The sequence below is a fragment of the Rhinolophus hipposideros genome (genome assembly GCF_964194185.1).
Source record: "Rhinolophus hipposideros genome assembly, chromosome: 26".
Taxonomy (NCBI): domain Eukaryota; kingdom Metazoa; phylum Chordata; class Mammalia; order Chiroptera; family Rhinolophidae; genus Rhinolophus; species Rhinolophus hipposideros.
The window spans coordinates 15807927-15821760 of NC_138072.1; the positions used below are offsets into that span (position 1 = coordinate 15807927).

General features: G+C 42.3%; 1 protein-coding gene across 1 annotated transcript in view; it reads left to right on the top strand.

Annotated features, from left to right (window-relative positions):
• The window catches only part of SMYD3 (SET and MYND domain containing 3), a 556176-nt gene extending 551821 nt beyond the window's left edge, over positions 1–4355 (top strand). The window contains exon 12 of the mRNA XM_081039479.1: positions 3384–4355. Within this exon, the coding sequence (XP_080895605.1) occupies positions 3384–3485 (102 nt within the window). The 3' untranslated portion in view covers positions 3486–4355. The remainder of the gene's footprint in view (positions 1–3383) is intronic.
• Positions 4356–13834: the final 9479 nt, after the last annotated feature.

Genomic DNA, 13834 nt, shown 5'->3' on the forward strand with positions numbered 1-13834 from the left:
TACATTTTTTTCCCTTCTTTTTCTCCTTTTCTCTTTGACCCTGGCCATCACTCCGAGAAAATGACAATGTTTACTTGTCAGTCATGTCTGCCTTTAATTTTATCTTCCATATAAATGATATGGATTTCTTTTTTCACTCTCTTCAAATAGGTCCTCTGCCTCCAGCTGTGCTTACTTCCTCCCTGCTTCTGGCCAGCCCTACGGAAAAGATCTTCTAGTCTTAGTATCTCAGATCACACACACACACACACACACACACACACACACACCCCAGACGAGACAGTACAGAGTGCCACCGGCCCCTTCTTACCTAGGAAGACCCCATGGCTCCTCATGGTATCTCAGGAGGGCTTCCAGTCCCTCCCCTGGGCCGCTGCAGGCTGTTCGCAGGTGGAGGCTGCACAGGGCCGACTCAGAACGAATGGGCTCTGGGTTGAGTGCTGAGACCTGGGTGCTCACCCTGGGCCAGCTGGCCTCTCAGGCCAAACATGAGGCCATTGGACCGGAGGGTCTCACCATGGCCCTTCCATAGGAAGCAGGCTGGCAGGTGTGGAAGCGAGGCCGGGGAGGCCAGGCAGCCCCCTTCCTGGCAGTGGCTCTGCAGGAAAGGCAGCTTCCTGCTGACGCTCAGGCACCTGTCCTGTTGTAGGACGGGCAGGCCTGTCCCTTTAATGACAAGGAAGCACTGTGCATCAGGCACAATTAACTTTGACTCGAGTAAGATGGGAAGTGGGGAGAGAGTGAAACAGGACAGGACAGAAAATGGGAATCTAGAATATGTTTGAAAGCATGCAGACCAGGCAAAGATCTCTTTGTCATGTAGTCTCTGAGTCAAATCACTGAGAAGCACAGATCATTCCCCAGGTGAGGAACCTGGAGAAATATAACAGGAGGGCAGAAAGAAGCCCTCATCCAACACAGAGCATCTGTGAGGGGCAGGGCAGGCCTGGCTACCTGTGGGGGGGAGGGCAGCCACTGCTCTTTCTGCAAAGAGCTTCTCAGGCAGGGCTTCTGGCCTGTCATAGTCCTTGGCCACGTCACAAGGACATCAGGCCCTCTGGTGAGTAGAAAGGCAAAGAACATTTAAGACAGCTTTCAAGTAAGAGAATTCCCTGGCGGACCAGAAGTATCTCTCTGCCTCCAGACATCAGATGTCCAGATCCATGGGGGATCCAGGATAGTGCCCCAGGGGAGGGTGCAGGGGAGAATAAAATATGGGACATGTGTTCCCCGAATGGCCTCAGATATGTCGTTTTCATCTTCAGCCCAGAGGGATCTCACAGAGCTTGGCTGCCTGCAAGGTGTGGGCTGCTCCTAACTCCTCCCCACTCCCGACACCCCCACCCTGGAGTTTGCTTGCAGATACCAGGTACCCACAGGTCAGGCCCACTCCAGAAGGAACACGTCCCCACCACCCAGAATCGCAGACCCAGCCCCCCTCTGGGTTTTCCCGCTGGGATCTCGGGGTGATGGGCCTGACTCTGGAGTGCAGGATTCCAGCCAGAGGCCGTGAACAGGGGTCTTTTCTGTGTTAGGGTCCAGGGCCTGACATGGTGGCTCTTTCTTTCCCTTTCTCTTTTTTCTTTCTCTCTCAGAGCTAAATCTAGACCCCATCTGCCTGCCTGTTTCCCTGTATTCTAGCCTAAAGGGAACATTTTCAAACAGGCAAAAATGAAGCCAGGAACCCAGGCTGAAAGCACCCATAGATAGGGGTGCTGAACACCTTGCTTCTCGGGGCCCCAGGTTTCTCCTGTGGAGAATGAAGGGGTCACGACCACCAAGGCACTTCTTAGCTCAAAAGTCTCTGTGACTCGAGAGATGTCCAGACCCAGCAACCCCACCTCTAGGAATTTGTCTTCCGCAAATGTTCCGCAAACACAAAAAAGTCCTCTGCTGGGAGATTACATCACATCAACAAAACATTGGAAGGGGATCTGAATTTCCGAGAGTAGCTTAGTGAATGATGGTCTAAAGACGTGATGGAATTCATTGTACACAACCATCCAAATGGTCATCGTGGGCTGTGAATTACCATTGACTACTAACCAGCTGTTGGGATTTGTTGAGAGCTCACTGTATCAGCTGTTCTCTGCCCTGAGGGCACGTTGGAATCTGCTGCGCTCAAGCCTCGCCCCCAGAGAGCAGGTGTCGGGGGATTGTGTGTGGGGTCTGGGCACTCGTGTCTCTTTCGAAGCTCGCTGGTTCATACGACCACAGAGCTGCACGCCAGGTACTTTTCAGGGGCTTGCTAGCCACCGGAGTGGTGTCTTTACACATCTCCTGAAGGTGCATCTGCATCGAATACGGGGGGTCAGGTGTCCCCTCCCTTCCCCTAGTCCCCCAGGGGCAGTGCAGGATGATACTGTTTGTCTCTATTAATTGCCAACATTTTTGAGAGTATCCTGATTATTTATTACTGTATAACAAACCATCCCAAAACTTACCTAGCAGAGTATAGCCCCCACCATTTTATCATTTTATCATATCATTTTATCATTTTATCACAGATTTTTGGGGTCAGGAATTCCAACAGGTCACAGTAGGAATGGTTTTTATCGTTCCCACGCTATCTGGGGCTGCAGTTGGGCAGACTGGAATCTGGCTGGTGGCTGGAAGCGTCCGGAGCCTTCTTTACGCACATTTCTGGTGTCTAGGCTAGGCTAACTTCAAAGATGGGCTCAGCTAGGACTGCCAACCACAGAACCTACACGTGGCCTGTCCACGTGGTCTGGGCTTCCTCGCAGCATGGAGGCTCATGAACCAGGCAGAGGCTGCTGGCCTGTGGGACCTGACCTTGGAAGTCAATAGCATGACGTCCATCGTGTACACTGTGATCGAAGTGGGCAGAAGCCCACCCACATTTCAGAAACACTTTGCAGGTAGAATTGACAAGACTTAGTGATGGACTGAATGTGGAGAATGAAAGCAGGGATTGTCAAAATACCAGTGCTATACCATCAGATGACATAGAAAGGATATAAAAATGTATATGTACATCATAATCACAGAAGATGAGAATTGAATGCAGCATGCAAACGTGAAAATTTAAGGTGGTAGGAGCATGGTATTTCATCTTTAATATCACTTGATTATTTTAGTAACGCTTCTTAAACCTCTGTAACCGCCCACCAAACCTATGCACTGACAATCCCTGAAGATAGTTGTTGGACAGCAGTCCCCGCACGACTCGTGTCTCGAGTCTGCTTTCCAAGCCCCACATTAAAAAACATCACCTTGTCACTTCATATTCTGGCTTGGAGAACCACAGGGCTGCCTCACTATAGACCTGTGGGGTTTTCCAGGTCCTGCGGTCACCAGGGAAAGGTAAAGAGTGGGCAGGGGCTATACTGGGCTCTCATCTGTCTTCTTTCTTTTCCCTTTAGGCTTTTGATATTATGAGAGTGACACACGGCAGAGAGCACAGCCTCATTGAGGATTTGATCCTACTCTTAGAAGAATGTGACGCCAACATAAGAGCAGCCTAACTGAGCCCCGTCAGGAGGAAAGACGGCTTATGCCTCGACTGAATGCCTTATTGAGATCACACACTCAATACTTGGTTTGCTGCGCGACCCTCCCCTGTTAGAAATGCTGTTCTGTGTTTATGTAGGTTTGCCAACTACAAGAATCATTAGTTGTAGAGAAGCACGATTATAACAAATATTAAAAAGTTTGGTTGAAAATGCCATCCGTTAATCGTTTTCTTTGCTTACTCATTGGTAATCTTAATGTTTCAGATCTCCACATTACAGGTAGAAAATTCTATTAAAAGCACCGCAAAGTAAGGATTAATGTTCTCATTGGATATATGTAGGATAAATGGATAAAATCAATGTTTTCACATTTGTTTCCAAGCAAGAACTGAATGTCCATTTTGGCAAGAAGCAGAATTTTCAGATGCCGTCTTTATTATTTGTGTTAAATGATTATCTGTGTCCATTATTCACTCCCAAATACGTCTCCAACACGAGACGGTTTATCCTGAATCCTAGGAAGAAGTCATTTCAGGGGGTTATTAGAAAAGGAGAGGAAATCTGAATGGGAAAGAAAAAACTGTTTTTTCAAATGTCTCATGGCTTTTCGTGTAACTCTCTTATTCTGAGCATTTTATAAGCCTTTGTGTATGTCGTGCTTTTTTGCCTTGACTTTTTTTCTAATTCCCTACGTCTTGTGGTTTGACCGTGTGATATGCATAGCACCAAGCTCTATTACCCTGCAGAAAGCAGGGTTCTAGCATTCCAGCTCCAATCAGGCTTGCTTTTTTTCCTTTTTCCTCTCTATTATTCCTAATTCTATGGCCTGCTTTTCCATCTTTCTGCTTTACAAATACTGAAAACCTTTCCTTTTCCTCTGCCAAAAAAAAAAAAAAGGTAAATTGTTTTCTGGGTCAGTGATCCCATGAGCAGTTTCGTCCCTCCTGCTCAGATGACACGGGTCGTCACTGAAGCCCTTTGATTCCTGCAGCTGACAGGTTCTTAGAGAGCCTCTTGTCACCTGCAATTCATGTTCCCTCTGTCCTGTTCAGGAGCCCCCCACCCTCACAGAGGGTGGCAGGTGCCCCGGCCACATGGGTGCCCTGCAGCAGCCGGCATTGTCAAAATGACATATGGACATCTGGTGGAGCAGAAGGAACCAGCCTCTTTGTGCAGCGGAGAAAGCTGGAGACTGGAAATGGGGTGCACTTGTGTAGTAACACGTGGTGACCACTCTGATCACTGAAACAGACATGACATCTCGCAGGCTGGTGAGTTTTTCATGAAAAGGCACGGGCTTGCTTCCGCTCCAGCCAGCGTCTCTCAAGCAAAAAGTATACCTCCAAGGCTCACAGTATTTCAGATAACCGCAGTAGCACAGCAAGGTAGGTGTTCTAGAGCCCGTTTTATAAGTAAGGAAACGGAGGCCTGGAGTGAGGTGCTCTGGGAGTGCTCCTCATTTGCCAAGTGACCTTAAGAAAGTGGCTTAACCTCGGTCTTTCTGAGAGACCGGTTCTACCCAGTTCGGCAAATATATATTGAGTGGTAACTGTGTTTTTAGGAAAAAGGGAATCAAAGACTGAATAAGACATGCTCCTCATCCTCAAAATACACACTATCTAGTATAGTATTTGTATCAGTGAGGTTTTACTGCATAGCAAAAACCCCAGACTAACATGAATCAATTCCGTTCGTGATTTGCTATGTCAGCTATTTGGGCTGGAGAGTTCTTCTGATTTGGCCCAGGCACCACATATCTATCCCTGCCCTTGCAAATCCCGTTACGAGGGCATGGAAATGTGCAGAGAAAGAAAATGTGGCCATCTATGCAATTACCACAGCATCTCTTAAGCTATCGTGTTAGGGAACATTGAGTGAATTTGATGAAACGCGTAGACCTTGGCTTGGCTGATCTCAGCTGGGCAAACAACAGTGACCGGGCCATGCAGCTCATTGGGTAGGCCAGCCTTGTTCCCATGGCAGCAGGGCTCCAGAAACAGGACGTAGACAAGCCCCTGTGTGCCAGCCTTTCTCAAAGTTGTTTGTGTCACATTTGCCAATATCCGTGGGCCAAAGCCAATCACAAGGCCAGCCCAGAAGAAGGGTGGATAAAGCCTCCTCCCAGTTGGAGGGGCTACAGAGTCCCACTGCAAGAGCATGGATACGTGCAGAGAAAGATACTATGGCCATCTCTGCAATTTCCCATGGCAGCCCGTAAGCTCTTGGTGTTAGGGAACATTGAGTGAATTTGCTGAAAGTCATATACGTATGAACATATATGTATGAACAATTTGCTTTTAGAATCAGGAATTCTTGAACTCCCTATGTCCCACCAGTGGACTCCCCGGGGTCCTTCATCTAATGAAAACTAGACTTGCTACCTTTCAGAAATACTGGTAAGAATTGTATTGGCTCCTCATTTTAAATTCATTAGGAAAAGAGAAGTCATAACAGAAGGTGGAGGAAGTCTTACATGCCAAATGAGCAGAGTTCACTGATAAAACCCTGCGTTCGCCAATTTTCTGAATGAAATTTATCAGTCACTGATGATCCTGGATTAAGAAATTTGCTGTCATGCCTCCTAGAGAAAGCATGATGGGCTTTTAAATCCCTCTCAGCCGGGTTCCCGTTTTCTGAGGAAAGGGCCCTTAGGAGGAAAAGGGCCCTGCATGCGTCAACTTTTAATAGAAAGCAAACATTTAAGCAATGGTAAATATTTACTGAACAACTTTACAGCAGAATAACTTTGGAGAAGAGTGAAGGGGATGGAGAACATAATTTAAAATTCATGTCACCAGTGGCTGACGATTTATGGCTACCCCAGCCTCCATGACTGCTGTTTCATTAATCCACAGTCATTGTAGTGGTAGTTTTTCACATCAGTAACTTGACGCCATTAGTTGCTCCTCTGGGATGAGAACACATTTAAACTGAAAATGAACACGCTGGGCATAATTTATAGCCATGCCATATGAATGCTAAGAGTGCTGGGGAGAGAGGCTTCTTGGGAAGCCTGCTCACTATGGGAGCTTAGGTTTCCTCCAGCCCAGCAAGAGTGCTGGGCTGACAGAGAGGGTGGCCATACCCTGCTGAAGCCAGCCAGACGGCCACAAACCACAGAGGTCCCCCCATCCAGCTCACTGCAGGGATGAAAGAGAAATTCCATACATGGGAGGCCTCCCCTGAGTTATGTCCTGAAAATTCTTTTCTGGGCCGGTCAGGAAGTGACGTTATACTCACTCAGAGTAGCCCACTGGGATTCCTCAAGGAGAGTCTGGGCATTATCTATGGAGTGTCTGAACATCCAAGCAATCACTGGCGGAAGCTTCTGGAAAACACTGGAGCCCTCCTTTGCCTGAAGTCTGTCAGAGATCAAACGGGTTGAGAAGGACCAGCAACACCACCCCAAACTGGGCTGCTCCCTAAACCTTTGTCAAGTGTGTAAGCATCTGGTTCCTGTCGATATAAAGCCAACATATTCGAAACCAATATTCAAAACCAACATCAAAATCCAGTTCTCTGCCTTCCATATTTCGCTCAGCACCGCCATCATCCTTCCACTCTTCAGCGCAGAAACTGTCAGTGCCTCGCCTTTTTCCCTGTATCAAAGGAATGAGCTCTGTCCGTTCCTCCTCTGAAGTGCTTTTTAAAATTTCAGCCATTTGTATTCCTCATCCATTCCTCAGCCACTGCAAAGACCTCCTCACTGCCCTTGCCTGCTGTCCCTCCCTTCCCCATCCTCTGTCACAGATGCCAGTCATCTCCCCCAAATGCCTATTTCCTCATTTCCTCTTTTAACTCCTCGCTCAAAAATTTACAGCGCCACCCGCCCCCCTCCCACCCCTCCATTGCCACTCGAAGTTCAATCTTCAGACCAGCCCTGCTGCTCTCAAACCACTGAATCTTGTACTTAACCAACCCCACACCAGCCTGCCATGCCAGAGGACCAGGCAGCCATCTGCTGCTTTGTGACTTCTTCTTGTCAGCTCCTGTTTTGTTCATACTGGCCAAATTCCCTTTCTGTTCCACCTAGCTACATCTTACCCATTCTCAAAGGTCTAGCTCAAGGCTCTTTCTTCTTTTTCCTTTCTTTAAAAAAATCCCAAATATGTTATAGTCTATAACCATAATTATTCTTTTTGATGTTCCAGTTATATGAGCTTTGGCTCTTGGGATCTTTTTCAAGTTGGATCCTACGTCTTATGTGTTCTTACCATTTTGGAAATTTTTTTTTTTACTTTGGGGCACCTTATACTTTCCCACTCTGGACCTGGAACTAGGTATTCTCCACGGAGCCCTGGTTTCTCTTAATCAGAAATGGTATTTAGAAACCCCAATCTTGTCATAATGTTTGCTTCTTGCTACTAGGGTGTCACTGCTTTCTAGGTCTTTTGAAAATCATGAGTTCATACTGATACCACCAATTACAATGCAGCATTCCCATTGTCCTCCCTCCATATTTGTACTTCCCTCATCCACACAAAATAGTTTCCAAATTACTTCTACAACCACTACCAACAGCAAACCTCAGTAAAATTTAAGATTCTTTCCTAGAGATTTTTGTTCTTAGGCAAAAACAACAACAAAAAAAAAAGGTTGTATTGTCAGAATACTATGTTTAAAAGTTATTTGAATTATTTTCTGTGTGATTATGTAATCAATTTGACATCCAGTGAGGTCTATTTGTTTCTATTTTTATTCAAATGTAGGTTTATTCACCCCATTATTGATTTATGCTAGTATACAAATATCAATATAAATTTTGCTATTACAAATAATGTCATAATGAAGAATCTTGTGTACATTTTTTGTATGTTGATGGAGATGTATGTCCACGGTATTTTTGTGGAAGTGGTATTGCTGCGTCAATGCAATTACATAAATGCATATGTAATTTTATTAGGTATTGTCAGAGTTACCTTGAGAAGGATTGTTTATGCCTATTTCCCTGCCGCCTTGCACACAGAGTGGGTTGTTCAGCTTCTGAATTTTTCGCTAAGTTAATAGACGAGAAACAGTATCTCAATGTAGTTTAAATTTTCATTTTTCTTACTAGGGAAGTTGGATATCTTTAAATACCTAAAAACCATTTGTCTATCTTATTGTGTGCTAACTTACTTGTCATTTTTCTATCAGGTTTGTTTTTTCATAGTCTTTTTTTCCTTTATCTTTAGTTTTCTCTATATTAGGGAGATTCTCCCTTTGTAATATTTAGTGTTCTCAGTTTGCCATTTGCTTTTTGACTTTGCTTTAATTTGTTGTCCTAAGTACCCTAGGATAGCATTTTCAAAAACATTTTTTAAGAACTCTATTTCATGAGAAACCAGGGCCTGGTTGTAAAGTTAAGCACTGCCAACAACCTTCCTCGTATGGTTCTTGATTGTTAACAGTTTATGAGTTGAGTTGACATTTAAAAATTCATTCTTGTACAACCTGTGGTCCTCTCGTCTTTAGCCAGCACCTCGTCTGGTCAGGTTTCTTTACCTGATGCGATGAATTTATTCTTGAACTGTCTGGGGCCTTAGTGTGTGTTCTTGCCTTTTTGGATTGCTTCAAACTTCCATTAAACTAGATATACAACTACTAAGATGCATTTCAGAGAATCCCCTGGGTTCAGATATGGTCCTTCTTCTCCCCGTTGGATGGCAGCAATTCAATATTGGGATCAATCAGTCCGTCCACCTCAGTAATCTGTTTCTTCTCAGGTTGGGTCAGAGGCATGAAGAGCCCAAGGCAGGGGCTTCCCATAATAATGGAGCCATTGTTGGATTCCCTGCAAGAATCATTCATCCCTTACAAACAAAATCATTTAAACCAGCAGATCTGAAGGTCACAGGGATAGTAAACAAAAATTCGAGCAAATTCATTATTAACTGGAAATGTATAATAAAGACTGTAAGTCTTCCAAATTGTGCTTCACATGAATACTTCCTTAGAAAGCTACTGGATGATGTTACTTCTCTAATTTTATCTTCTTTCTCCTATTTTCTATCTTTTATATTTTTGCTTTACTTTATGAAAGCTTTCCTCCATTTTACCTCTCAAAATTTAATGGAACTTTTCCACTTCCAATGACATCATTTTCAATATTCAAGAGCTCTTGATTTATCTTTCAGTGTTCTTTCTAAATTGCATCCTATCTTTGTTTTGTGGATTCAGTATCCTGTCTCTCTAAGAATGCTATGATAGTGGTGAGAAGGTTTACTTTTCTTCTGTGAGTGATTTGTTTCTACCAAATTACCCGTTTTGGTTTGCATTTGTCTCTTTTATACTGTATTTTCCCTCATGTATCTGGTGACTATTGGCTAACTGCTCATCATTTAGAGTAGGATTATAAAAACTGGAGACTTTATGGCTTCTGATTATGGAATGCTGAGTTTTGTAATTCAACTCTCCCATCAAAAAAAAATGGAAACACTGAGACGAAAAAATAACTTTTAAAATACTGAAGGGATTAAAAGACATCAGGGAACTCCAGGCTAATTTTTGGATGAAAACCTCTAACAGAGAGGTGAGTGAGCTACTAGATATTAGAACCAAAGCTGCTTGTTCACCAAAGGCATTTGTCAGTGCCACATACTTGAACTTCAGAGGCTGTATGGGGAAAAAGGGACAGAAGTCAAGGCTCATGAAATCCCTAAGGTGGTAAGACTTAAAAGAGATTCTGTCCCATTGAACTGGGACAAAAGGCTAAACACTTATTGTAAGGGGAAATAGGCTCAGGGTGTCTTGGTGCCGAAAAGAGCAACAGATGAAAAATGAAAGGAAAGAAGGCAAAAAGAAGACCCTATAACATGAGTGACTAAAGAGCAGACCTTATGTGAATTTTCAATCCAAGCAGGCAAAGTGCGAGTTGACCAAAGAGTAGTAAAGTTGTGAACTGACTTTAGGTGTTTCTCAGCTGGTAATACCCCCAAATCTCTGGCAGAAATAAATGAAATACCTCAATGGAGAAGAAGTCATTTTTCTAGGTCAATGAATGGCCATCAGGAACTCAAGAATAAAAGCAACATGAGCGTGTAGCAGAAAAATACAGTAACAGCAGCAACAAAGTTACTCAAAGTCTAATACTGAAAATATTACATATATATTTTAAAACAGTTAAGATTACTATTTAAATTAGTAAATGATAGTTTTTAAAGCTAGTTAAGGAATTATAAAAAGTGAAATAATATATTTGAAAAAGAATCATACAGATTCTAGAGATGAAACCTACAACAATTGACATGAAAACTGCAGAACTCAAGATACAAAGCAAGCACAAAATAGAGCAGATCAACAAGTCAATGTTTTGAAAAGACTAATAAAACTGACAAATCCCTGGCAAAAATTAATGAAGAATAAAAGAAGACATAAATATCAGGAATAAAAAGGGAACATGACTCCAGATGCTTTAGTATTAAAGAACTGATAAGAGAGTATGGACAACTTTTATGCCAGAATTTTTGAAAAGATAGGTAGAATGAACAAATTTCTAGAAAAATATGACTTACCAATGTTGACGTAAGAAGAAAATTTTTAAAAAATCATATAACCAACAATGAAAAACAACAGTTTGTGTGTACTCTTTAATATTCTTTCCACAAAGAAAATAACATGCTGAGTTGGTTTCACCTAGTACATTCCATCAAAACATTTAAGGAAGATGAAATTTAACCCATTCACAATTTTTTCTAAGGAAGAGAATAGTGAGGAATAATTTTTTTCCTCCCTTACTCTTTTACTTGTTTCACTTCAATACCCCAATCTAACAGTACAGAACAGGAAAGTGTAGACCCATTTCACTCAAGAACACAGGGGTAAGCATTACATTACAAGGGCTAAACAAACATTAGCAAACCAAAATTCACAATACATCATTTATTACTAAGCCAACATTGGCAGCATGTTAAAGGGGATAATACATCTGGTAACCCACAACATTAGCACATTAAACAGATATTGTGAACATCTCAGTATGTGCAGTAAAAGCATCTGAAAAAAATTAACGTCTTTTCATGATTAAATAAAAGTTCAGCAAAATAAGAGGAGAAGGAAGCTTCTTAAAAGGTGAAGAATATCTACAAAACCCTACAGCAAGCTTCGTACTTAATAAAAAACGTTGAAAGTTTACCTTTACCACTTGGTAAGTCCTGGAGATCTAAAGCACAGTATAGTGAATTGAGACAACAATATTGTGTTATAATCATCAAACTTGCTAAGAGATTAGACCTATTTTATATTATTTAAGTATAGTTGTGATATAATATTATATTAGTTTCAGGTGTATACCTTTCGACATTTGTATACCTTACAATGTGATCACCACCCTAAGTCTAGTTATCGTCTGTCACCGGGCAGACTTACCACAATCTTATTGACTATAGTTTCCATCGCCTTTTATACCCATCCCCCCACACCTTACCCCTCTGGCAACATTAGTTTGATGTCTGTTTCTATGAGTCTGTTTTTGTTTTGTTTTGTTTGTACATTTGTTTTTTTTAAATTCCACATGTAGGTGAAACCCTATGGTATTTGTCTTTCTCTGACTTATTTAATATACTCTAGGTTCATCCATTTTGTTTTAAATGGCACAATTTCATTTCTTTTTATTGCTGAGAAATGTATATATATACATATATATCTGAGTAACATATATATTGCTGAGTTACATATATGTGTGTATATATATCCATATATGTATATGGATAAAGAAGAGGTGATATACACACATATATATATATCACCTATAGACACCTATATATACCATAGACACCCCAGATTACGGAATATATATATATATATAAATATATTTATCACCTCTTCTTTATCTATTCATCTAGCAATGGACACCTAGGTGGCTTCCATGTCTTGGCTATTGTAAATAATGCTGCAATGAACATGGCTGTGCAGATATCTTTTCATGTTAGTGTTTCATTTTCTTCAGATAGATACTGAGACGCTGAATTTCTGGGTTGTATGGCTGCTCTATTTTTAGTTTTTTGAAAAACCTCCATACTGTTTCCCATAGTGGCTGCACCAATTTACATCCCTACCAACAGTGCACAAGGGTTCCCTGTTCTCCACATCCTCACCAACACTTATTATTTACTGATTTGTTTGCTAATGGCCATTCTGACTGGAGTGAGGTGGTGTCTCATTGTGGTCTGGATTTGTATTTCCCTAACAATTAGCCACACTACCTTTTGTTTGACCAGACTTGACATCTAAACTGCCTTTTATATCTGGAATCAGAATAAAAAACATTTGCTGGATTACGTAGGGATTTAGAGTTAAAAAGAAGGTAAGTACCATCAAAATCAACCTTAGGAGTTGGGCTGGGTTGAGCAGCGTGAGCTGAGACTGGGGATATTTCTTGGGGAGGCTCTGTTCTGGGGCCCTGCAGGCCCAGCTCAGGGGATGTGGGAGGGGCACCCTCACCTTGACCCCTCACTATCTCTGAGGCACAATAGAATTCACTTCAGATACAATGGCTGGTACCTTTTTACTATTGAAGACAATTTGACATTAATTTCCAAGAGGTGCCATCGTTTAGATCAATGTGCTTCATGGGTCACATGATTTCCGATTACTAAGGTGACACTTAGGACAATTTTATGGCAAATTGAGTCCCAAATTACAGCCCCTGAAGGCGTCCACGTTAAGAATGGCCTGCAAGAGCTCAGCAGGGGCCCTGGGCCCGGTTACATTGCAATCAAATACAGTTACTAATGTACCACTTCAGGAAAACCGAGAGCAATGCATTATTAAGACATATGCTCTGATCTTCTCCTTTCTGAAAAGGAGTGCTCAAATTACCATAGACACTCCAGATTACGGAATAATGAAGACAGACTTATTTTTGCATGAACTGGAATTTCCCTGTAGCTGAGTTAAGAAGCATGACCCACTATGAGTGATTTGGAATTATTTTTTCCTTCCCTTTCTAAAAAAAAGGATCAGCCACTCTGATTGTTTTATTTCTTCTGTAGACATTTTACTTCTCAGCTGTGAGAAAACAGTGCCTCTAGTATAGCAGGGTCTGAGGAAGCCCGATTGGGTAATTACTAAGCCAAACGTGTAAAAATAACAAGCATCACCCACAGAATACTTCGCATTCTGAGAGCTTTCAGGGTTTGGATCTACCTGCGTGTAGCAATATGCTGACTTCGGTAAGACGCTAGTGAGACAGGTGGTAGGTTTCCTACCTTTTGAGAATCTACTATAGAAACTAGATATTGACGTGCATTTGGCTGAACATACATTTGCAATCTTGAATGTGAAATAAAAACGAGAATGGGATAGAAAGTTGATTGTGTCCTGTCAAGCAACATTACCCTGGGAGTGAGGTCGTTTTTTCATACATTAAATATTGGACTATT